The sequence below is a fragment of the Pempheris klunzingeri genome, unplaced genomic scaffold, assembly GCF_042242105.1.
Source record: "Pempheris klunzingeri isolate RE-2024b unplaced genomic scaffold, fPemKlu1.hap1 Scaffold_101, whole genome shotgun sequence".
In the NCBI taxonomy this organism is placed as follows: domain Eukaryota; kingdom Metazoa; phylum Chordata; class Actinopteri; order Acropomatiformes; family Pempheridae; genus Pempheris; species Pempheris klunzingeri.
In genome coordinates, this window is record NW_027255004.1 from 11,569 (window position 1) to 38,523 (window position 26,955).

At 25.5% G+C, this 26,955-nt stretch overlaps 1 protein-coding gene across 1 annotated transcript; it reads right to left on the reverse strand.

Moving 5' to 3' along the window:
* Nucleotides 1–11,470: 11,470 nt before the first annotated feature.
* LOC139225236 (helicase POLQ-like) lies at nucleotides 11,471–19,016 on the reverse strand (the record flags this gene model as incomplete). Its single annotated transcript, XM_070856201.1, is given in 7 exon segments — nucleotides 11,471–11,553; nucleotides 11,556–11,570; nucleotides 11,630–11,777; nucleotides 12,721–12,849; nucleotides 12,931–13,112; nucleotides 13,173–13,223; nucleotides 18,998–19,016. Coding segments are annotated over 7 exon segments (627 nt in total), but the record flags the coding sequence as incomplete, so codon positions are not given.
* Between the last annotated feature and the right edge of the window lie 7,939 nt (nucleotides 19,017–26,955).

Sequence of the window (26,955 nt, forward strand, 5' to 3'; positions counted from 1 at the left end):
TTTTATAACAAAAAGAAAAAGGGATACAAATATTTTGTAAAAAATGTATCTCATGATAATAATGCTGTTTTAGAATAAAAATTTTACGCCTAGTGTAGTCTAAAGAATTATTTCACGAAAATGCCACAGTATTGAGTTTATCAATACGTATTCTATTAATCTAAAAAAATTCTTTTATGTCATTGAATTTATAGAATAATATCCACAAGCTTAATTTTTTGTATATTTGTAAAAAAAAGTATCTAAATCGACAGGACTTGGATCAATATTATGATATTAAATTTTTTAACATTTTACAAAATTTAATAATTGATTTATAAAACATGGAAATAATCGTCTCAATAAATTAATAACGTGTAAAAAATATTAGAATATTAATAAATATAATTCATTTTTATACAAGTTTATGTGATGAAATTTGGTGTATTACATACTTAAAGAGACTACGAAACATAAATTTTATATTTAGATATTACTATGTTATAAAATTCTAAATTAATTTTAAATATTTTTCAGTTAATAGACGTATATAAGACTGGATATAGTCCCTCCTACTGCTCCCTGATACGATTGCTTATGCGCATGAGCATGATTTAGGTCACGAAAAATTAAATTTATTTATTTAATTTTTAATTCGTATGAGATAATTTGAATGTCTTTTATGCTAAAACTATGTATGAACATATTACAATTATTCAACTAGACGCTTACTAGAGGGAAAAAACATGCACAAATTCGTGTATACAACAACAAGAATATTATAGTCGGGTATAACTTGGTATTTTGATATCCTTTCGTGACTCAGATAGAATCGTATATTGTGTTAATTAAAAATAAAAAATATTTTTAAATAAATAAGTTATTGTTTGATTAACAAGCTCCTTGACTTTTAATTTTCTGAATAGGTGATTTCTCAAGAATTGCGAGCGATTTAATTATCATTAATTTGACCATACTTATCTTATAAATGTTTTTACTTGGTGCAACTACATGTTACTCTTTACTGCATGATTATCGTAATCTTTATTATAACGATAAGGGGGTTTGTATTTCAAATTTTAACAAAAAATGTGAAATATTATACTAATACGTTATATTAGAGTGAGTCAATATAACGTATAAAATAAAATGGTTCATAATATTATTCTTTAAAAATTTATTATTAAATATGACTATTATTTTAAAAATAAAAGATATAGATCCTTATAGTTCATGTTCTTAATACAAAAAATTAATATCATTAGTACAAAAATCGCTTTATAACAAATAGTTATATTTAGATTCTATATAATTTCTAAAATTTATATCAATTTTAATGAAAAAAAATATATTTATATTATGAGATTATTTTATGAAAAATAAATTCGCTTGCTATTAGTTATTTTTTCGGCATTAAATAAACGCATCGAAATTTTAAAATCAATTTTTACAGATGAAAATGGTATATTTTATTTAACAATAATAAAATAGATAAATATAATGTGCGCGCGCTATAATAAATTCCCAATTTTTTGTTCGAAACAGCTTTATTTATACTTTGAAATTTATATAATTCAAATATATTCATTTATTATTTATTAGCTCTAAAAATTATTTTCATATCAAATTAAGATAAAAATTTTTTTATGCTTGGTAATTTCTTTGTATAAATAATCGATTTATAAGCCTTAAAATATATATCAATATATTCTATGTTACTTCATTGATGTTTATATAGTAGATTGCGAGAATTTATTGTAAAAGAACAGAATCTATAAGAAAATGTGCGCGCATCCCATTAAATTCTCAGTTAATAAAAATCTGCTTTCTCAGACAAATTTTGGTGTTATTCAAAATCAACTATTGTATTCTATATTGATTTAAAATATTATTTTTAATTCAAAAGTGAAAGAATACATTTTTTCAAAAAAACAACGTCAGTTTACCACAATAGCAATCTAAAGTACTAAATATGCTTTTCAACAAATTCAGAAATATTTTTTTTATTACTTTCATATGAAAAATTATAATATTTTATTTTAAAATAAAATAATCGATATATTTAAGGTGCGCGCATCAAAATAAATTCACACTTTATAGTAAATAATCGCTTTCCACAACTAATTTTATTAAACTTAAATATATTTATTTTATTCACAAATAAGTTAAAAAAATATTTTATTTTTAAAGATGAGAAAATACATTTCCATTACGTTGGATAATTTATCAGTTAAAATAATTAATTATAAAACTCCAAATATAGGTTTCAATATATAGAAATTTATTTTTTTACTTTGATTATTAATAAAAAAAATTATGATATTCTATTTCAAAATAACAAATTCGATAAATATAATGTGCGCGCATCCAACTAAATTCTCAGTTGTTAATAAAAAACTGCTTTCTCAGACAAATTTTGGTGTATTAAAAACTAATAATTATACACCATAATAATTTAGAATATTATCTTTTTAATTCAAAAATGAAAGAATACCTTTTTATAACGCTGACTATTTTTTCAAAGAAACAACGTCAGTTTACCACAACAAAAATTGTAATAATAAATATGCTTTTCAATAAATTCAGAATTATTTTTTTATTACTTTTATATGATGAATTATGATATTTTATTTTAAAATAATCGATAGGTTTAAGGTGCGCGCATCAAAATAAATTCACACTTTATAGTAAATAATCGCTTTCCACAACTAATTTTATTAAACTTAAATATATTCACTGAGTTCCTTATTAACTTTAAAAATTATTAGGCACTGGTGGAGAAGACGGATCCCGGATTAAAGGGATTATGGGATTACGCAGCTTTTTAATCCAGTTAAAATGGTCTGAATCTACTTGCTTCAATAATATCTTCTGAAGAAAATGCTGTCAATTTTTTGAAAGAAAAAAATATTATTAGGACGATATCACCATGTTGTAAAACTTGTGGCAGACTAATGACTGTTGTAAAAAAATGAGTCAAAAATATACCGATGCCCTTTTCATAAACAAAATAACATTTCGTTGAAAAGTGGAACATTTTTAGAAAACAAACAGTTCAATTTCTGTACTTTTATAAAAATCTGCTACTATTGGAGCACAGCAAGACGAATATTTCGTACTGTAGAAGAGTTTGGTTTGGTTAAGAAAACGGTTATAAGCTGGCTCCAGCATTTTAGAGATGTTTGCTCGAGATTTCTTATACATAATGAATATCAAATTGGTAATGATGGACATATCGTACAAATAGATGAATCTTTAATGCGAAGGCGAATATAATGTTGGAAGGTCGCCCAAGCAAAGGTGGGTTTTGGTGATTACGATGTGATGGATAAAATTGGATTTCTCGTTCTGGTTGATGATAGAACAGAAAATACACTATTATACTATATTAAACGATTTATAAAACCTGGAACTATCATCCGTTCAGATAAATGGCCGAGTTATAATAATATTACAGCCATGCGTGTGTATCCACCATACAAGCACGATTCGGTTAACCATTCAAAAAATTGTAAGGATCTTCTAACAGGAGTCCATACAAATAATGTCGAGTGCTATTGGAAGAATGCAAAAAGAAAATATTAAATAATGGGTGGAGTCCAAACAACTACATTATCAAGCCACCTAGACGAGTTCATGTGGCGTGAGTTATATGGAAAGGATGGTATTTCTGCTATGAATAATATATTACACCAAATTTCATTAGAATATCTATTATAGTGTAGTTTTTATAATTGTTTTCAATTTTTGCAAAATGAAGATTAGAGGATTAGACTAGGATTACGCAGGGATCCGTCTTCTCCACCAGTGCCTATTATTTTTACTATAATGAGTAATTTCTGAAAGAAAATTAATTCAATAATTATAAAACTATAAATATTGGTGGCAAATATGTAAATTAATTTTTTATTTAAATTCCATATCTAAGATTGAGATATTCTGTTTTAAAATAACAAAATCTATGAATACAATGTGCGCGCATAAATTAAATTCTTAGTTGTTAATAAAAAACTGCTTTCTCAAACAAATTTTGGTGTATTAAAAATCAACTATTGTATTCTATATTAATTTAAAATATTATTTTAATTCAAAAGTGAAAGAATACATTTTTGTAATGCTGAATATTTTTTCAGAGAAACAAAGTAAACTTACCATAATATGAATATGAATATATAGCACTAAATATGCTTTTAAATAAATTCTTAATTATTTTTTATTAATTTTATATAATAAATTATGATATTTTATTTAAAAATAATAAATTCGATAAATTTGCGCGCGCGCATCGAATAAATTCTCAGTTTTTAGTAAAAAAATCGCTTTATACAACTAATTATAATAAATTTAAATATATTTATTTAATTCACAAATTAGTTAAAATATTATATTTATTTTTAAATACAAGAAAATACATTTTCATTACGTTGGATAATTTATCAGTTAAAATAATTAATTATAAAACTCAAAATATAGGTGTCAATAAATAAAAATTTATTTTTTTTCTTTGATTATTTATAAAAAAAAATTATGATATTCTATTTCAAAATAACAAAATCGATATTTATTATGCGGGCGCATCATAATAAATTCTCAGTTTTTAGTAAAAAATCACTTTATACAACTAATTTTATTAAACATAAATATATTCACTGCGCTCCTTATTAACTTTAAAAATTATTTTACGTTTAAAGAAAATAAATATTTTTATTATGCGCGATTACGTTCAAAAATTATTATTCTACTAACAATTATTTTTAAACGGTTATCAACATATTTGTCGTATAATTAAAAATTTATTTTTTAGATTTTTAGTGATTAAATTGTGATATTTTATTTAGAAGAAAAAAGTCAATAAATTGGTGTGTGCGCATTACATTAGATACTGAGTTTTTAGTAGAAAGTCACTTTATACAACTAATTTTATTTAATTAGAATACATTTATTGTATTCAAAAAAAAATTAACTCACTATGAAAATAATTTAGAATATGTTTCAATATATTCCAAATTAATTTTTTTGATTATTATATCACAGATTGACATATATTTTAAAAAAATTCGGTAAATAAAATGTGCATGTATCACATTATATTTTCAGTTTTTAGTATTAAAACCATTTTATATGACAAATTTTATTCAATTAAATTTTGCCAATTGTATCCTTGATTTATTTAAAGAATTATATTAATTTTAATGGCAAAAAAATATATTTTTGTTATGCGTAATTATCTTCTAACAAAAATTAGTTTGCTTGCAAAAAAATTTTTATAAGTCCAGATAAATTTGTCGCAATTTTTAATAGATTTTTTTCGTTTTTTTCGATTACATTAATATATACTCTTCGAATGAATAAATTCGATAAATAAAATGCGCGCGCATTATATTAGATACTGAGTTTTTAGTAGAAAGTCACTTTATACAACTAATTTTATTTAATTCAAATATATTCATTCTGTTCCTTATTAACTTTAAAAGTTATTTTTACTATAATGAATAGTTTCTGAGCAAAAATAAAAAAGTAAATAATTATAAAACTCTAAATATAGGTGAAAATTAATTTTTTTTATACGATTTTAGTCAAATAAATTGTGATAATTTCATTTAAAAAAAACAAAATCGTTAGATGTAATATACGCGCATGCTAAAAAATTCGCACTCTTAGTAGAAAACTCTTATTAAATTAAACTTCGTCAATTGTATCCTCTGTTAATTTTTAAAATCATTTATATTTTAAAATAAAAAAATATACAATTTAATCATCTGTAATTGTTCTCAAGAAAAATTAAAATTTACCACTAAATCTTAACTCATAGTAGTAAATATGCTTATCGATAAATTCAGATTTATTTTTTCTTTGGCTTTTACATAATAAATTGTGATATTTTACTTTAAAAAATTTTAAATTTTATGTGCGCGCATTACACAGAATTATAAATTTTTAATACAAAAAATCGCTCTATACAGATTATTTTACGACTAATAATTAGATTTAATAGTTTTTTTACCTTGTAATTATACAAAAAAATAATAAATATATAATTTCGATATTAGACACGTATGAATGCTCAAAGCACTTGAGGGACCAACGTTTCTCAAACTCGTCAAATAAATTAAATTTTAGCCGGATAAATTATAACTATTCTTATGAAGAAAAAATAACAGATATGAAAATTACTTTTAATCCAACCAAACCAATAATTGGTTGTAGATATTTGATCATCGTCCTGTTGACTCAGATAACTAATATTGATGCTTGTATTGGAAAATACAGTTGGCAACTAGAAATTAGAGATAATGAAGATTTTCATTAGATGGTTAATACATATTTGTTTGTTGAATCATCAGCTAGAATAAAACTTTCACCGATATCATCAATGCCTGCTCTACCAGCCCTTCCAACCATTTGTCTGTAGTTACTATTTGTTAAAATTGTATTACCAACATACGGTGATCGTAGAATAACACGGCGTGCTGGCATATTAACTCCTGCGGCTAACGTTTGATGTACAGCATATTACATTAATCACTCCATTACTGTACGATTCTTCTATGAGATTTCTTTCAGTAGTAGTTAATCCACTGTGATGGTAGGCAACTCCGTAGATAAGTGATATTTTAAAACATCACATATACCACCATTTGTAGATCTAATGGTATCGATCAACTGGGCACGTTTAGCATATTTTGCTTCATTATAAGGCTTAAATTTGTCACTAATAATTAAAATTAAAGAAATCAGCAAATTTACATGTCAAGGGATACATAAGACTTATGGAAGCAGCCACATTTTTCGCCATACTTTGGGTATTATTTTTGCTTGGACAAAAATCAAGCATGAAAACTCTGGTAAGATTTCACTAACCAATGAAAATACACTTAACAATTCTTTATTCCATCCCATCTAAATCAAAATCAATCATAAATTAGTTCATTGAATTTTTATAGATGTAAATCTCCAAGTATAAATTTATCACCAAATTGATGGATTTTACCAAAAAATTAAGATTCCACTAATATGATTTGCAAATAGAGTATTCTCTAGCATATTAATAAAAACTACAAATATCTTTATAAACTTTATATATAATATAAGTTTTCATAATTTCTACATAAAGTCCAAAAGTGGTATTAAGATAGAATAAATATCTTGCATATGGACGAAATAATTAATATTTATATCGCTAAAATAGTTTCTGGAGTACAATTTATATATTAGCAGTTTTTTTGATACTAGAAATTTAATTTAAGATGGTCGAATAGAATAATCTTAAAAAATAAATAGATAGTTTGCTCGTACATTGCACCAATAAGTCAAATCTAGCGTTATTTAACGAAACATACCTTTCAAAAGTTGTGACTTTATGATGATAACAATTTATTAATTTTTTATAAGCATCATTGCATTAAATAGTAAGAATATTTCTAAATTTATCAGATATTTTGCAACAAAATTTCACTCATTTCTACATTAGCTTTTAATATTTTTCATGTTAATAAAATGAGATTAATTAATTAAAAATAAGTATATAAAAAATTTTATCTCAGCATTAATAAAAAGCTTAGATAAAAAATATAGTAAAATTAATAGGGAAAAGTTTTAACTTCTATATAATTGAAGATTCTTTTGATAAAAAACTTAATATTTTTTTTAACTAGAAGTGCGTGAAATCTAATGAAAGATAGAATACACCAAGTTTGGAGGTATTTATGATTTGACTATTTATAAAGATCTTTTAAATAAATATCATCTATAAGATTTTACAAATCTTATAATTAACCAGTCTCATTCATTATAATTTATAAATTATAATGAATGAGACTAAGCTTTATGGTAGGTAGGCTTCAAATATGCTAATTGACTCTAGATAACAGCGAGCAAATGAACCCAATTACACTATGAGTCATTTATGATAGAATTTGCAGTAAAAAGGGACTCTTCAAATATGTATAATTCACTAAATTCAATAACAATGTTAAATTTATAGTCTATCAAATAAACAATGTTACTGAATTTAGTAAATAATACCAAGATAAATAGAATTTTAAAAGGAAACAGTTTCATACTTTATCAACGATATATATATATAAGTAAACTACACGAAAAATATTTATCGCCAACACAATGATTAAAATATAATATAATTAAGAAATTATATTAAAAAAATTAAAATCATGTTATTATTCAGAAAATAACTTTTAGTTGAAGAAAAATTTAAGATAAAAAATTACAATATATTACTGAAAAATCAACTAAAAACAAATTTGGTGTTTATAACGAGAAAAAAAGTGATTTAGAGGATAAAATTAGCCATGCTGTAAAACATAATTTCCAATAGATGCAACCTATTTATAAAAAATTTGACTATAATAAATACTATATATTAATAAAAAAGCAACAATAATTGCGAGACACATCGACATATTTATTATCAGCAGCACAAATTTAATCAAAAGGTAATGTATGAGGGAAGGTAGTATTTTAGTGATTTAAGCTGCATGAATATAAGTACACCTTAAAAAATATTAAAAACAACTTTTCTCATGTGCCTTCTAATATAAGAATTTCTTTAGAAAACAGATTCCATATAAATTTTGTTTTTTTAGTTCCATGCTGAATAACAAGGTGCTTCTTAATGGCTATGAAAATTAATATATCCAGACTTTTTTGATTAAAGGCTGTAGCTATATCTGAATAGCTAATTATCATAATTCGCATCATCAAGCTGCAGCTTATTTTTCTTTATTATTCCACAATAGTGTAATAGGCTATCCTACACTATCTGTGTCATCATCGTTACTTCTCACCTAAATTCGTAGTTTATAGCGTGGCATGTATAGATTTCGTAAAAGTTTTACTTTGGAGAACATAAACGAAATAACTATGTTTGATTTTGCTTACTTTAAAGAAGACATAGATTATACTATCAAGGTTTTACAAAATATTGGCCTCATTAGTGCATTAGTGAGTATAAGAAATGTTTTTGTGGTGAAAGAATGTATATATGCAAAAGGAAGGATACTGGTGATGGAGTACAATTCAAATGTTTCAGTTGCAATAAAAGGTGCTCTTTAAGAGAGAGCAGTATTTTTGAAATGTGCAAACTCCCTCTATACAAAGTATTCATATTGATGGTCTGCGTGATAAAGTATCCATTTTTTACCTATGATGAACTCCAATTTGAACTTGATATTGGTTCTTTTACATCAATAAGCGAGTGGAAGACGATTGTCCGATATTTAATGGCGTCAAAACTGACAAAGACTTTTCCAAAATTGGGGGTGAAGGAAAAATTGTTCAAATCGATGAAACCGCCATTTGCAAACGAAAGTAAACGTTGGCAGAATATTGAAGAACCAACAGTATTGGACGGTGGGGAGTATCGATGAGGATGGAAACTGTTTTTTGAAAATTACAAAGGTGAGAAGTAAAAAAATACTTGAAGAAATTATCACAAATAATGTTGAAGAGGGGACGGATGAGTGGCGTGGTTATAATAGCCTGACAGATTTGGGATTTACGCATGGTACTTTCATCCACAAAAGGCGCTTTGTTTTCACCCACGCGAATTCATAAAAGTAAAATTGAAGCAAAGTGGGGAGCTTTTTAAGCGCAAATACTCGAAATTTTTACAAATAAAAACCCCGAAAGATTGCTTGAGTACGTAGCTGATTTTTTATTTCGGAGAAGATATTCAAAAAAGGAAATCAGCGCCTTATGCAAGTATATAATGAATTTTTATTTGTAATTTTATCATTTTCCGAAGTTTTGTTTTTATTGCGATGATGACACAGATAGTGTAGGATAGCCAGTGTAATAATTTAAGCAGCCAAACTTCTAGTTTTAGATAAAAATAATACCCCCTACCATTTTTGAGATATAAAATATATCTATATATTCCCTACGACAGTAAAAGTTTCTTTCCAGTGCATCATCAACCAGTCTTACAATCTCACTACTACCAATATCTATATTTTTTTGTAAAGCATACAATTATTATAGTGTTCCTACAAATTTTGGATCAAGGGATATGAAAGGTTAGACAAAACTGGCGTCAACGGGAATCAAGCCCAAGACCACGCAGTTGACAAGCACTAATATATTCTAGTAAGTTGTCTGACAGTTAAATAAATTTATGTATCATACATAATTTAAATGAATCTCTCCAATTAGGGTTGAAATTAAATTTTCTTCCATCAGATAATTATTTTCTTATAATTAACTATACAAATTCCAAATTGGTGTAGAATAGTTATATGTTGTAAGAGTGGGAGAGTGGGAGACTATATTCCATAAATAATTTTTACACTAGGGCAAACATATTAAGTTTTGTGTGATGAAAGATAGTTGGTGACAGTCTCACTCTTCTTAAATATCAAAATTGTTCCAAGTAGTAAATCTAAGTAACTTTACCTTTACAATTTAAATGCGCCATAATTATATTTTTCTATAAAAAACAAAAATTATATCTTTTTTATAAATAGTCGGCCGCTTCAAAATCACCAGTGCCTTTTATATCTTAATATGATATAATAAAAATGCATAAGCGATAATTATAGCAAGCCATTGATCATTAAAGATAGAAGAAACAATAACTAAGCTTATTTGAGTGCATCTGCAATAATATGAAATAATCTGAAATTGAATCCCTACACACTTCCATTAGAGGTGAACAAACTGCGAAAAAAGTAATAATTTATTAAATAAAAGTTTCCATTAAAACGTAATGAGACACTGAGTATTTAGTATGCTTTTAATAGTTTTCCTTAAAATAATATTTCTAAATATGATTGTAGAAAATTATATTTGAGCATACTCAAATATAATTTCCTTGCTGATTTAATAGACAATAAATTCATCATAAAATTAACAATAGAGTTCAAATATCATAATGTGAGCTTTCAATGTTTAAATTAATTAAAAAATAAATTTAAGATGAGTAACCTTAACTCTAATATCTTATTCTACAACGTAAATAGTAGTCAATAGTTACACTTATTAACTTTATGTAGTGTAGTCTGTAGATAAGAAATTTTCTTATTATTAAATAAACTAGACATATCGAAAATGAGACCTTAGAAAAAGCAAAATATATATTGTTAAGAACCACAAGATATAAAGCATAAGGGGGGCCAGAAATATATCATAATTTAGCTGATAATTATTTAGCTAATAATTTAAAATATATAGAAATCGATCAAGCTAAATCTTACATATTCAAATTTTAATAATCTAAAAAATATATATAAAAATAAACTCTTCAAAAATCAGTAAATTTATTATATAGATACAATGTATAAATTTACTTTTTCTGTATCACTGGAAATATACTGAACAACTGACAGATCACGGCAATATTCCAATGTTTCATTCCATGCTTTATCACACATACTATTCACTTTATATACTACCCCACTGTTCACTATATATTCTTTTAATTTAACCTACAAATTAAAGCTTAATTATTTTAAAAAAATAAATATAATTTACATACCGGACGATATGTACAATCATAATAGTCAGCTTTTAAAAATTTTAAAAGGCAATCTTTGTTGCTAGGTAGAGTTGCACTCATTCTATTATATGTGTATTTCCTAATAATAAAAAAATTTGATTCCAAATTTTGTTGATAGTAAATAAAAATAATTATTACTGTAGCAATAGAGTGTTTTAGTCAGTAAAATCTCAAGTGTGCCAGCACGACTACTATTTTCAAAGATCATATGTAATTCGTCAATAACAACCATCCCTATATCATTTGTACGATTTTCTTGAATAAAGCTATTTATTAGCATAGAAGCCTAAATAAATAAATAAATTTATTACTTTTGAATAATATTTATTAATATAATTAGCAGATTATCTGAATTAATTTTTGTATTTTAACTATAAAATAGGGAACTATCGACTGTTAAATTTATCATTTTTTGTAGAATAAAGCCTTATTATCATTAAAAAACTATCTTTATCTCACAAGAGTTAATTCATGTCTAAGTAAATTTAACTATAGTGGTAAATTTATCGTTATAATGTAGAATATATTATCACTATGACAATGTGTGAAATAAAATATTAATATGTCAGAGGGGAATGAATATCAACCATTATTTGATTATTTTATTTATTTCATTTATACGTTTAACTAATATTCAAAATTATATTTTGTAAAGATTTTGTGATTCAATTACAGCAACATGATAAACTGATAAACTATACGAGCAATTTACAAAAATTTTTAAAAATTTTATTAAAAAAATATCTACTATCACTAACTAATACAAACGATCAAACTTTGTTAAATTTAAAATTAAAAATATAAACTAATTTTCTAATTTTCTAAATATTCGAAATAATAATTATCTTTGATTATTTTAAAACAAGCATTTATGGGCAAATAGATATAAAAATATTTATTTAATACATTTTTTAGCGAGCTTCATTAATTTCTTCCATCTGAAAAATATTAGAAATTTATTTATTGGATATTAAATATTAGTTAGTTAGTTAGATAGATAGATGAGATGAGATAGCCAATCATAAAAATATATATATACATTTTTAAGTAGATATTTTACATTTTGATCAAACATAACTCATGAGAAATGCTTATAATTTTATAGCAAGATTAAAATTTATATGTCAATATAAATTTATTGAATTGCTCATTATTTTTAACTACTATCAAATATAATAATCTGAAATATAATAAATAAATCATTATTTTCTCTTTGAATCTATTATTACTTTTTCTATTGTCGCTATATATATTGAACATCGATTTTTACGCTTTCGGGGTGGAATCACACCTTTACTACCAGCATATTCTTCCACATGAAATTGTAAATCTACTCCAAATGGTGATAATGATGCTACCTATATTGGAGAATATAGTTTTTATTATGTTGAACAGTATTAATATAAAATATAATTCAGATAGATTTGTGCAATAATTACTTTTTCATTTACAATAGATACATATGGTAAAATAAAAATCGCACTCTTTTTTCTTTTTATAACTTCACGAATCAACAAAATCTCTGAAACTAAAGTTTTACCGCCACTTGTTGGAGATGAATACACTAAATTCTTGGTTGAATTAACAACATTTGGCATTTCCAAACAATCATATTGCCATGCTATATTATCAAAAATGTAGTAATTTTATATTTTGAAAAAATCTTAAACTATGTTTATACCATATAAATTGCGTATCTTTCTATGTTTATAAAGTAGATCTTTAAAGTTGTCTGGTAGATCAGTAAAACACTCAAAGATGATATCGACTGATTAAAAATACTATCATATTCTTCCATTAGCAATAATTAACAAATTGATGGACTATATTTATACATAAAATCACGCGCAGCCTTAAATTATGTGCAAATTTTTACAACTTCCCTGATTTAAAGTTAATAGAACTTTATATTAAAAACTATCATTAAATGATTATTTCTTTTTAAATTATTATATGATTTAAAATCATAGTTTTTATGAAAGAATAGAAATATTTTTTATTAAATTAAATTTTTTATTAATTACATTTCTATCAATGTCTTAATTAAAAAAATAATAATAATTATAGAATATAATTAAAATATTAATATAATTTAACTATATTTTGTAATATAGGATCCACTGATGTTTATTTGCGTTTGGTAAAATCACATAGATAAAGTGATTTTTACATGTTCTTTGAATATCAAAAGTTAATTTTAGCTATATATCAAGTAATAAAACGGATAAATTTTGAAAAATATGAGACACGTTAGATAAATCAATTTTTTAGAATCATATTATAGTTAATCTCCATCTAAATTATTTTTTTATTTACAACTTATTATCTTTAAAATTATTTAAAAATTTTATTTTATAAAATAACCATCAGAATTACAAATAAATATAATTTCCCAATTTTTCGTCACTATTCGGCGCGCATGTTATGTAGTATTTTTTTAATTTTATTTATATAAAGAAATTTTTTCTATTATTTATAGATTTCGATTTTTTAAATTATGCTAGTTATTTTCAGAGAATAATTTTTTAACAATAATTTGTCTTTAAATTTTTTATTATAAATTTATGTAATTAAATTTTTTTAATTTTTAATATCTCAAATTTTTTATCTTTAAGCTAAATAGTAGCTATAAGATTAAATACACCTAGAATGAATATTTGGCAATTTAAAGCAAGAAACATCATTTAGCAGTGTAAAAAATTACTACTTTTATTATAGTAATTTTATTGCACCAAAATTTCAAAATGATGATTAGTTAGATAAAATTTAATGGTTAAACTACAGTATATGTGTACTAGAATCTATAACCATTTTAATGACCTATGTAAAAAAGCAAATACTTAAATTTTTTTAGGAAATTAGCAAGTATTAATGAGTCCTCAATTAAATTTAAAAATGTTATTTATGGAAAAAATAATCAGACATTTATTCAGATAAGTTATCTGAATAATTCGATTGTGGCATTTCTGTATTTACAGTATTTCAAGATTGAATTGCAAGTTGTCTAAATTGAATTGCAAGTTAAGCGTGCGCACTCCTAGTTGTCCATATCGAATTGCTAGTTCTTTTAATTTGCTTTATTCTAATTTTTTAAGATGCCTTTTAATGCTGTTTCAACCAAAATAAGAGAAATAATTATTAATTCGCATTAAGCGAGTACTTTTTAATTTCTTATTATTCTATTATATATATGAGGAAAACTAATAGAGAGATAGCAGAGAATATAAATGCGCATGAAAGCATGGGTAGCACGAATCATAAAAAATACTATGAGACTGATAGCTTTCTACCATTAAAGAAAGGCGGAAGTCGGCCGTCAAAATTAAGTGAAATTTACACGGATTTCATTAAAAGTTAATTAATAGACTGCACTATTTCATTAAAAACAATTTGTGAAAAATTACTGCAAAAATTTAATTTGACTGTTTCAAGACAATGTCTAATAGGATAAATTCAGTAGTTTTAAATATTCATTGAAATGTGTATCTGTAGTGCCTTAAGGTGGAAATTCTCAAGAGAATATTCGACGAAGACATGAGTAAAAATTGTAAAATGTAGTTTATAATTTCTTTTAGCTATGTTTTGAGCTAATTAATCTTAAGTGGGAACATGATGAAGTGATTTTTTTGGATGAGACTAGATTTTCTTTGTCAATGAGAACAAAGTTTGGGCAATCACCTCGTGGGGAAAGAGCTAATCTATGAGTCAAATAAATTCGTTCTAAAAATATTTCACTCGTAGCCGCAATGGGTTCTAGGTAACTATGGACATTTAAAATAATCCATGGTACAGTGAACTCTGTTGTTTTTAACGACTTCATCGGTAGCCTGCTCCGATGAAGTAAGAGATAAGAATGTTAAAAAGGCTCTTTTGGTAATGGATAATGTTCCATTCCATAAGATCCAAATAATAAGGGATAGTGTATCGGAGGGTGGGCATACCATCCTGTTCTTACCACCATATTCCCCATTTCTTATAAAATAGAAAATCTATTTAATCAATGGAAATCTATAGTACGTCGATCAGAACAAACTGCATGATTTAATGCGGGAGGCATTAAATAAAATTATATGTGATCAGTGAAAAATTATTACAAAAAAATATCACCATAAATGCTTAGAATATAAAATTATTGAAAAATAATTTTTTTGTTCTATTATCACTAAGTGAATTTCATTTATATGGACAACTTGCAGTTCAATTTGAAAACTAGGAGTGCGCACGCTTAATTTGCAATTCAATCTGGAAATACTGTGTATTTACAAGCCTCCAGATGGACTCATTTATTGCAAAAAAATAATTTTTTAATAATTTTTCTGCCTATCGATAAGTCCATATTACCGAATAGTCTTGGATGTTTTCTATTATTATGTTTTCATGAACATATTGATTCCTGTATCTGGATATGTTGAAAAAAGTTTGATTATTCTACTCTATTCCATCAATTATCCAAAAATGGTGTTTTTTAAGATTTGCCAAGTATTATATTTACATTTGGAAGCGGCAGATTCCTCTATTTGCACAATAATCTCATCTCCGTCAATTTTTACAAACTCCCCATCCAACTTTGAAGTCATTACATCATTAATTATGTTTTTCCATTTAGAATTGACGAAGAAAGGGACAATATTGTGATTTTGAATATACACAGATACTTTTTGGGTATTAAATTTTATATATAATTAAGCCAAAGTATTTCTACAAAGAAAACTTCGATAGTTAAAAAATACGATCCTTTATAATCGAACCTTTCTTTTGACATAGTGTACAGCTAAATTAATAACCAACACCATTATCTCTTGTTGCTTTATGATTTATTGATGAAACACACAAAACATTCTCGAAAAATTTTTTAGAGGTCAAGCTCGGATAGAGTTTTTGGATTTTGTCGGCTAAGATTATCTTTAATCGCGTGAATGCGCGTTTTCTTTTTTTTTATTTGCTTGTTTAATGAGCTATTACAAAAAAAAAATATAGAAATTGGTTTCAGGTTATGTCGAAGAATGTATACATTTTCTTAGGAAAAAACAAATATTAAAGTCCAGTATGTTATGTACACAGTTCCATGTATCTATAAAGCAGATTGTGTGTGAAAAAATATCAGATAAGTACGTTTGATAACGCTTTAATGTTAATTGCAATAAGACACAACAACTTCAATAAGGAAAAATTCCTGATTGAATTTATAAACACGATACATATTTTGTGGAAATTTTCTTCTGAAACTCAAATAAAACATGTTCACAAAAAAGTTAATGTTTCAAGAGAGTTGATTGTAATTTTTTATAGCAAATTAAACAGTGCTTGCAGAAAATATTTTGATGAAATTCCAATCACTTTAGGTGGTAATAGAGTAAAATATTAAATTGAAGCTTTGTTTAGACATACGACAAAACGTCACAGAATACGAGTCCCAGGTAGTAAAATATAATAAAATAAAATTCGGGTTTCTGAAATCTTTCGTTTTGTGCCTGCTGAAGGCTATATAAATTAGTTTAATAAACTGCACAGCTGAAATATTGCAGCCCATAATTTCTAATATTTGTCGGGATACAACCATTATATATTCTGATCAGTGGAAAGCTTGTAACTCTATTAACCAACAAGGCTTTGTTCATAGGACGATCCACCATAAATATCGTTTTGTGGATCCTGAAACACACGTCCACACCTTTTAAATTGAATTATACTAGAATAAACAAAAGTATATTTTCAAAAAAATGATGGGAGTGGATGAAAACAAATTGTAATATTATGTATATGAATTTTATTCGATAGACAATATTTCAGACGATCTTTTTGATAAACGCTCACATAATTAATAAATTACTTAAACTGATATTCTTATTAATTTATTAATTTTTATTCGTTTCAGCGTTTCATGCGTAAATTATTAATAATAAGTATGGGAAAATAACAGACAGGATCCGAGTTATATAGTACAGTATACTTTTCATGATTTTTACATCTTTTTATAACTTGACGTCGTGGTTATTTTTTCGAAGCTAATCGAAGGTGACCGAAAATACTACACATATATTGTGGTTTAATGAAACAAATTTAGAAAGATTAGAATAACAATTATATATAAGATTTAGAATGGAATGAACACTTTTTTTACCAACTACACAAACTATTTCTTACAATATAGAAAACAAATTTAAGAATCTTTGAACTGCTATCAATATTCTTGTCGCTTGCCGTATAAAACAGATTTTTTGAACCGTCAAAAAAGGATTAATAATGCTAATCTATAGTTTATAAATAATCCTTTTTTATATTATTCGATATATTCGACAACTGCAAAATTTTAAATATAAAAAGCTGTTTTTGATGATTGATTAATTGTAGCAATTCTTAGTTGTTTCCTTGGAAAAATTATATATAGCTAGAACTCTTAATATGAAGTTGTAGAGCCAGGTATTAGAATTAGTTTTTCCGAAAAACGAATTTCAGTGCGAGAACTAATATGCAGTGTGTTTCGTTCAATATCGTCACTGTCTTTTCAATATCATAACTCTCTCGTTCAATATCGGCACTGTTACGTTCTAAATCGTCATTGTCCGTTCTAGTACAGTGTTTGTTTATTTACTATCGTGATAAGTTTCTAAAAGTTAATTTTTTATACCTTATGTCCAATTTACCAACAGAAGAAAGCCGAGTTCTGGCAGAAAGATAAAAATACAGACAGAAGTAGACATAATACGGACAACAAGTAAAACAGAACATGAAAATAGCATTACAAGAAACAAACAGACTGTTGCTTCTTCCATCGTACGGCGTACATGCACACTCGCTGATGAAGGAAAAGGGTGTAAAATTACAGGCGAGGTACCATAATTTATAGAACCACTGTTGTAAGTATTATCAACCTTTATTTGCAAACAAGTGCCAAATGAGTGCTCTAAAAGGAGTAAACACAAGAAAAAAACTCTCTGGTGGCGAGAAAGAAGCGATTCGTTAATGGATAGATAACAATTGCGTTCTTTCATTGAATCACTTGTCCGACGTGCTCAAAGTGAATTGTGTATTTAGGGGTCATGTCTTAATAGGTGTTTAAGGAGCTTTCATTACACTATTAAAATGGTATTGCATGCTCCTAATGAAAGAAACACCCCCGAACAACTGGTCTTTGTTATACTTATGCAAAAAAGTACAGGAACTATGAGCAAGAATATCCACTTGAATCATTTAAATTTGTTGATTAAGTGGACTTAAGGTGGTAACAAGAACAAGAAGCGTAAGATCTTTAGTAGGAACAAGAGCCAGTTGTTCAGTTTCTCGTGCTAGAAGCAGAAACATATCTGTTGTTGCTATAAATAAAAGCCAAACGCTCTACTTCAAGATATTTGATTACGCAGTCAAAAAATCTGAATTCAAATAGTGTTTATATGAACTTAAACAAGTTCGTCATACAAATAGAATTACAAACCTAATTCTAGTCATAGATAATTGTAGAGATCATCATTTTAGGACTTGGATTTTACTGGATTCATTTTACACTACCTGCCTCCATATTCTCCATTTTTAAATCCTATTGAAAACTGTTTTAGTACGTGGAAAAACAGTGTTAGCAGGCAGATGTGTCAAAATGATAGAAAATTAAGGGTCTGTATTGAAGAAAAGTTTCAAGAAATAACACCAGAAGACTGTGAAGGTTATTAGAGAAATATGTTACTGTATTAGAATAGATCACTGATCAGCTAAGAAATTATATATTAATTATGATTTTTCGTTTATCCTATTTTCTGTCTTTATTAATTCTTTTTTCTATTTTTTATTAATCTTTTTTCTTTTTAACCATGACAATATTGAAAAATAAAATGACGATTTTTAAAAGACAACGACGACATTGAACGAAAACACTGTATGTATATATATATGTTGATGCCTTATAAATTTTTATGATATTTCAATAAATTTATCCATAGCAGATCATTTTCTATTAAATTACGTCTATTTTATTGAATGGACCTATTTAAAGTGCATCACGAATATTTTTTTCTCGATCCTTTTTATTGATAATTCAACATAAAATGACATCAGAAATACAACTTATATTAATCAATCCTAAATTATTGATTTGATTTGATCGGATTTTTTATCTTTTAGGTTAAAAAATTACAGAATATATTCAAAATAATAAGCGATGAATTTTTAATTTTTAGGTTAACTATTTTTATTCCTTCCTTTAAATCACTTAGATAGTCGATAAGAACGAACCATGCGCTATTTGTATAATTTTCAATTATACGCGGGAACCATAATAAAGAATAAGTTATATAATTTTGAATATAATATAATATGAATAAACTACTAGTGTTTTTTCTTTTTTACTGTGAAGCTGTACATAGTATCAAAATGTTTATCTTTAATATTTGTAAAGTAAAATTATGGATCTGGAATATAAATTATTGTCGAAAATAATATAAAGTTTCAAACCGTGTTTCACAAAACTTGACTTTTATCGTAAAAATCGTATAATTTAAACTAAATGATTGTTTTTAATTTTTTTGAAAAATAATCTGAAATCGACTATTTTGTATCTCCTAGAAAATATAATAGTGGATTATATACTGTGTATTAATTTTTATTTGTTTAATTTCAGTATTATCCCTTTTAAATCCTCCTCAAATAACTTGTATCCTGTTCGTGTACACCCGAATACTTTTTTAAATGATTACTTATAGCAGATTGTAGCATGAAAAAGTCAAGATTGATAAGAAAATCATCTAATGCTTTTTGTTACTCCGTATAATATAATTTTATTCGAAACTGTGCAAACTAATGTTTTAAATGACTGAAATTGATATTTTATTTTCCAATTAAAAGAAATATTCCCCGATTCCGCCGACAATCAAATATGGTATTTTAGTAATCTACCGACGTTTTCTTGCTTTTCTTGCTTTTGTTACGACGGTTTCGTTGATTTTCACAACGTTTCTTTCGCTCATTTGTTTTCTATTTGATGTGATTTTCAATGTAATGATACTTTTTACCAGCTATTTCCAACCGAATATTGTTTTGTGGTTAACATTTCTTTATGTTTTTCGATTTCTTTGTAATTTTACTACATGAAATAATATAACAAAGAAATGATATAAACTACATATTGGCAGCTTTAAACGTTAGAATATTAAATATGATTTGTTTATTTCGTTTTTTTAAGAAATCAGCAAATCCGAGAAAAATAAATCTCTAGGAGCTTAGTAAGATTTCCACATTATATTTTCTATTAGGAAGATATAAGGCAGAGATTTGGCAAATGTTTTATAGTATCAGTCGTACTGGATTTAAAAAAGGCATAAGCAATCATATTTATTCAATCGATGTTTCCTAAATCGAACATATCGCATATGTTTACATTTCCCGAACAAGTCACGAAAACTTTCGAGAGCAGTCTTGTTAAAAAATTCAGCCAAACTTTTTCTCTAATAATTTAATATTTTTAGATAAATTTTGTTATGCAGTTTATTTTTATCACTAAATGAAATACATTTCTTATTTTAAATTATTTAAAAAAAATTATGTGAAGATTCACAAAGCTATTCTTAGAGATTTTGGCTTACAAAAATAATAAAATTGTAGATATTACTGTAATTTATTTAATGCATATTTAAAAAAAATTCTGAAAAACATTGTGCTTAATGGAAACTTAGATAAACAAAAAAAACAATTTATCAAAATAATGAGTCTTATTAATACAACTTTGTGATTAGTTTATTATTGAAAATTAAGAAATTAATACATTAGTTGTAAAATGGCACTGGTGGCGGAGTGTGGACCTGCGTAATCCGCATAAGACTTACTAATCCTTTATATGCCCGCAAAAAAAGGAATGTAAAAATATCATTTAGAACATTTTTAAGTGAAATTTGTTGTAAAATGTTATTCATAGCAGATAAATCATGACTTGCAAATAATTCGCGCAACATGAATTTATCGAGATGACTTGCCAGAGTGGACGTTTAAACGTCCGCCATTGTTTTAAATTTTTTTACAGTCCTTCCAAAATCACTTCACATTATTGGTGTGGATTCCAGTTATAGGATCTTTGAAATTTTTTGAGTGATTTACTGTGGAAGGATCCACGAGTATTGTCCGAATTTTATTATAGGAAGGCCATTGATCATAATGATTGTGCAGATGATTTTACTGACCTCTCTACATAATGTAAAAGTATATCATTGGTTCTATCTTTTACTAAAACCCCCTTTTTTCATTGATGTCATAGTCACCAAATACCTATCTTTGCTTGGGCCATCTCCCAACATTTTTCCTTGCTTAGCGATTTATGATTTGTCCTATTTGAACAATATGACCAGTTCCACCAATTTATTATCACATTGGATCAAAGCTATGAACCATACATTTCTGAAATATTGATATCATCTAATAATAGTTTTTTGTCCAATGAAAACTCTTATGTGGCCTTAAAAATTTGCCTTTTTTGTACTCCTTCATGAATAGTTAACTTTAATAAATTCTTCAAAAGTACCTTTTTCAGTGAAAATTTATTATTTTTATATTTAGGACATCTATATATTTTGAGATTGCGATACTTTATAATGCTCATTAGTATGCCACAACTAGTATATAGTGGATTTAACCTAATAATATTCTTTTTCTGTAAAAATTTTAGGGCTAACTTCTGATAATGTTATAGACGAAATGTATTCAAAACTCATTTTATGGTATTAAAAGCTGCGTAATCTTTTAATCTCCATAATACAGGTCACACTCTGCCAACAGTACTCGAAAAGTTTTTACTAGAAGTCATATATAAAGTATTAAATTATTTTGATCACTTGGCTAGTATCATACTATCGTATATTTCATATATAGCATATTGGATTTTAGTGACAAATAATTAATAATGTATATATTATATATTTCAAAATGCGTTGGGGAAGTGTTATTTTTACTTTCTGGGCAAAATATTTAATTTAAATGTCTCAAAAATGGATATTCTTTTATTAAATATTATATATTATAAAATAGCTTAGCAATATAAAATAGCGTTAGAACAACCTTAGATGATCGATAATCGATGATTGCGGGGTTTCTTTCCATTAAATCTAAAGTCTGTAGGCACACTATGCTGATTGCATGTTTTTGGAAAAAAAAACTATAAATCATGTGATAGTAAAGTTCTGCGTCGTTGGAAATGATATCCATAGATCAAACGTCTCATTAATATATAGAGCAAAAGTGTTGTTGGCTATAGAACAAGAATCTTCAGCCGGTTAAATTAGCACATTACTATAAATTTTAATAATAATCAGCTGGATCTGGCGGGTCTAATTACAATGATTAGTTCAGTTGCGGTGCATATATAACGTTTTATAAAGCTAGTTTATCAGACTGATCTTAAAAACCAAGTAAGGGATGCCAATGGCTTTACTTTATAATTAATTAACAGAATATTTAGATAATTTTGAGTGTAAAATGTATGCATTATTTGGGAGCTTGTATATAATGACTATTTTTAAAAAGCCATTCATAATAAATATTTTTTAAAATGAAATGAAATGAAAAAATGAGAATTTTCTGAGATAACGATAATTCTTTTGCACAGTAAGTGATAGAACCGTTTGCCATGTGACTTTATAATAAATTTAGAACTATGATTTTCTGACAGTCCTGGAACGCTTGACTAGCTACTTTTATACTATCTGGCTTAATGATAACAAATTAATAGTTAATATACATTTGATTTAGCCCATCCAGATTTAAAAATGGTGAATTAATATAGTATTTGATTATTAATATAGTATTTTATTATTAATATTGTTAACTTTAGCTGTTATGTAATAGCAGCTAAAGTAGAGAACTCCTTATGAGGGATTAACATCACCCTCAAAAATTGTGATACTTTATTTTGTTACATAACAAAATTAAAGAAATCTTCATAACAAAAATTTCATCACTGAGAGTAATATACTGTTTTTTAAAAATTCAGCTTTATAACAATAGTAATAGCAGCGTTTTAAGTTCTTTAAAATTTTCTCCATAAAAAATAAACTTTTCACTAAGAAAGTTATATGCTGCGTAAAAGTAATTTACTATAGATCATAGATCATTACATTACGTGTAAATTCGCATAGTTTGTTATTTTTATTTTAGCAGTCAATTAAATAATGTGATACACACTACAAAATGACTTGACAATGTTGATTATTGCTGTTTTGAGGAACTTGGCATTACTGTAGTAAAATCATTTGAATAATTTAAAAAATATACAAATTTATTGTTCCAATAGTTTATAAATATTTGTATATAGTACTTTAAACATAAACTTTGTGACATGCTCTAAATTTCAGAATTATCTACTATATATATATATATATATGCATGTTCTCACACATACATACAACCAATATAGCTTGTGTAGAATTTATTCTATTGACAGCACATTACATTGTTAGGTAATTTAACAACAATATACTCATTATTTGTCCTAAATATCATTCCAGTAATAATTCTATAATTTAATAGAAGGGGTCTTTTTTAAATTAAATTAAATTTAAATACAACGTAACAAATTTCTCTAAAGGGCTAGACTTGACGGCTGAAGAAATTATCCCTCGTGCTAAAAAATTTGCCTGATTTTTCTTTAAATGTGAGAAGTAAATTCATTCTGGTATATTTTCCCTAAAAAATCACTAATTTAAGTAATTTAAGTAATTTAAACTTCTCAGAGTTATTGAAAATATCTTAAAAGTGTAACTAAAAAAGAACGTTATTTTAAAGGAATACTTAATCAAATAATATAATAAAAAATCATATTATCTCTAAATAAATCAAGCTCAAAATTCGCATTATAGCAAATATTTTCCTTGTATAATAATTAAAGCTTTGAATGCTAAAATATCTACTTAAAAGTAAAAAAAAAACCGCTAAATATTTAATAAAAAAGGTATATTAAATTAGAATATTTTTAAAGTTATATATTATTACAAAATAATAATACACAGACTGTTACAAGGGAAATTACTTTGAGAACTTATGGGTAGTATTATATTTAAGGAGATATATCATTTTAGTCAAGTATTTGTTATTCAAGGCATCTGAGTAATGCACCAAAATAAATAAAATCACAGGAGATTGCCAATGAATGATATAAAGTATCTATCACCATACACTCGAAATCATAAAACAGCGTTTAATAATAGTGGAGCTTTACCTCAGATCGAAAAATGGACTTAAAACCAAAATTTCTTTTATTTAAGCTTTAAACATGACAGAATCAAAAAAAAAAGATTTTGATCAAATATGAGGTATGCGCAATAAAAAATAAAGGCTACTTGGGGAGGGAGTTCATTAAGAAGAAAATGTTTCCATGAAAAACTCAACTTTAATTTTTTTTCTGGAATATTCTAAAAGAATCATCCAGAAAAGAAAAAGTTTGCATTAATGATAAAACACACAAACATTCATAAATTTTTGTGCAAATATTAAACGAAAAGTTTTTATTTCCACGTATCTAACCGATTATACCCGAAGCTAACAATCTTATTAAATCATATTTAAATAAATTATGATTATAATATTTATATTAATTAATACAAATTAGTTACTTAGCAATATTAAAATTTTTAAAACATCGATGAAAAGAAGTAAGTCAAAAGTCACATGTTACGCGCACGCAACATTATCTCAAAGAATATTAGCTTTTATTTTACCAAATAAATTATAGATTATATACTCTAAGTTATATATAAATGTGTTATAAATAATAATATATTAAATATTTAAATATTATAAAATATACAGAAAAAGTAAATAACGAAGTTTTCCGTTCATAATTCTCGTAGAAAGCAAAACTTTGTGTTTTGCATGGAATATTTTCTATCTCTGTTGTATAATCTAAAGTCTTTAATTAATGTTGACACCTTTTTTGAAATGTCATAACGTTAAAACTGTTGCTAAATCAATGTAGAATTCCTGTGTTACCTAACTTGATAAGCACTAGTGTGGAATGGAACTGTCGTAGTGCTTTGTTTTGTAGACATATTTCTTCAAAATGTTTATATATTGATAACGAATTCAAAAAAAATATCTTACATGGCGATAAAAGGAAATTATGGTCAATAAAGAACAAAACTTTCCCAATTATATTTGTCGATAAGATGAGACATAATTCGTCGTATTTAAATAATAAATTATCAAATGAATTGTTAAAGATCCAAAATTTGTTGAACTGCAAAATTATGCAAACTTAAATCGTGCAGATTCGGATATTCAAGCAAAATATCTGAGAGTAATAAATTTCTAATAATACCCATAAAAATATATCTAAATAAAAAATTATTTAGAGTGTTATAGATCATGATCCAGAATATGTTGTTAGACGTTTTGAAAGTGGCATATATGCAAATGATTCAGCCTGTAGGACAATTTATTTGGATGTATAACTTTTGATTTATCATTGTATTTGTTGGTAGTCCATTTTGCTTATCGTAGGACATTATTTGAAGTTAACTAAAAATAAATTTCTATAAATTCCTATAAAGTTATATTCATTATTTTATTAATTTTAATAAAATAATGCTTTTAAAGTTGATCATTTTAAGTGAGAATAAATAGGAAAATTTTATCAAGTAATTGTTAATTATAATTATTTAGTTGTCTAAAGAATTTTATTTATAGCTTAAAAGAGTGGGGTTAATCCAGCCCTTTTTTTTAAATTTTAGTTGGAGCTCTTATCACAATTTATGATAAGATTGCAATGTGTATATGACAGTCATATTTTATATTTTATATTTAATACATCAATAATTATTATTTTTAATACGTTAAAATTAATCTAGTATAGTCTATAGTTGATTTTTTACAAAAATCTTGCTATTATTTATGAATTTTGCAGCAGGAATAAAGAAAGAAAAGTGAATAATTTAAGATTTAATATTTTTTTTGATAAGATTATTAGTCATGATCTAAATCATTTTTTCGTGAAAATTTATGTAACCATAATGAATGATAGTTTGCCTCCGAATTATATGACATTACAAATATTATAATATGACATTACAAATATTATAATATGACATTACAAATATTATATGACATTAGAAATATTATAATATGACATTAGAAATATTATAATATGACATTAGAAATATTATACTATAATATAGTCAAATTCTCTTGCTACCATATTGACTTTCAACTAATTCCATGTTACTTTTTACGTAAAATAATTTTCTTAATGTAGGCACTAAATCGGATTTTTCAAAATAATCGTAAAAAAGTAATATTTGATATTCTGAACATATTTTATTTCTCTAGTATATTTAATTTCATGAAAATACTTAATTTTTTAGGAAAGTATTGCTGACTATTTTAATACATCAACACCACTAAAAGAGAAAATAAAACCATCTTGGTTAAGTATTTATATTACTTATTATATGTATGATGTTGAATAATATTTCTTAGAATTTTTAATAGTAGTTCAAAAA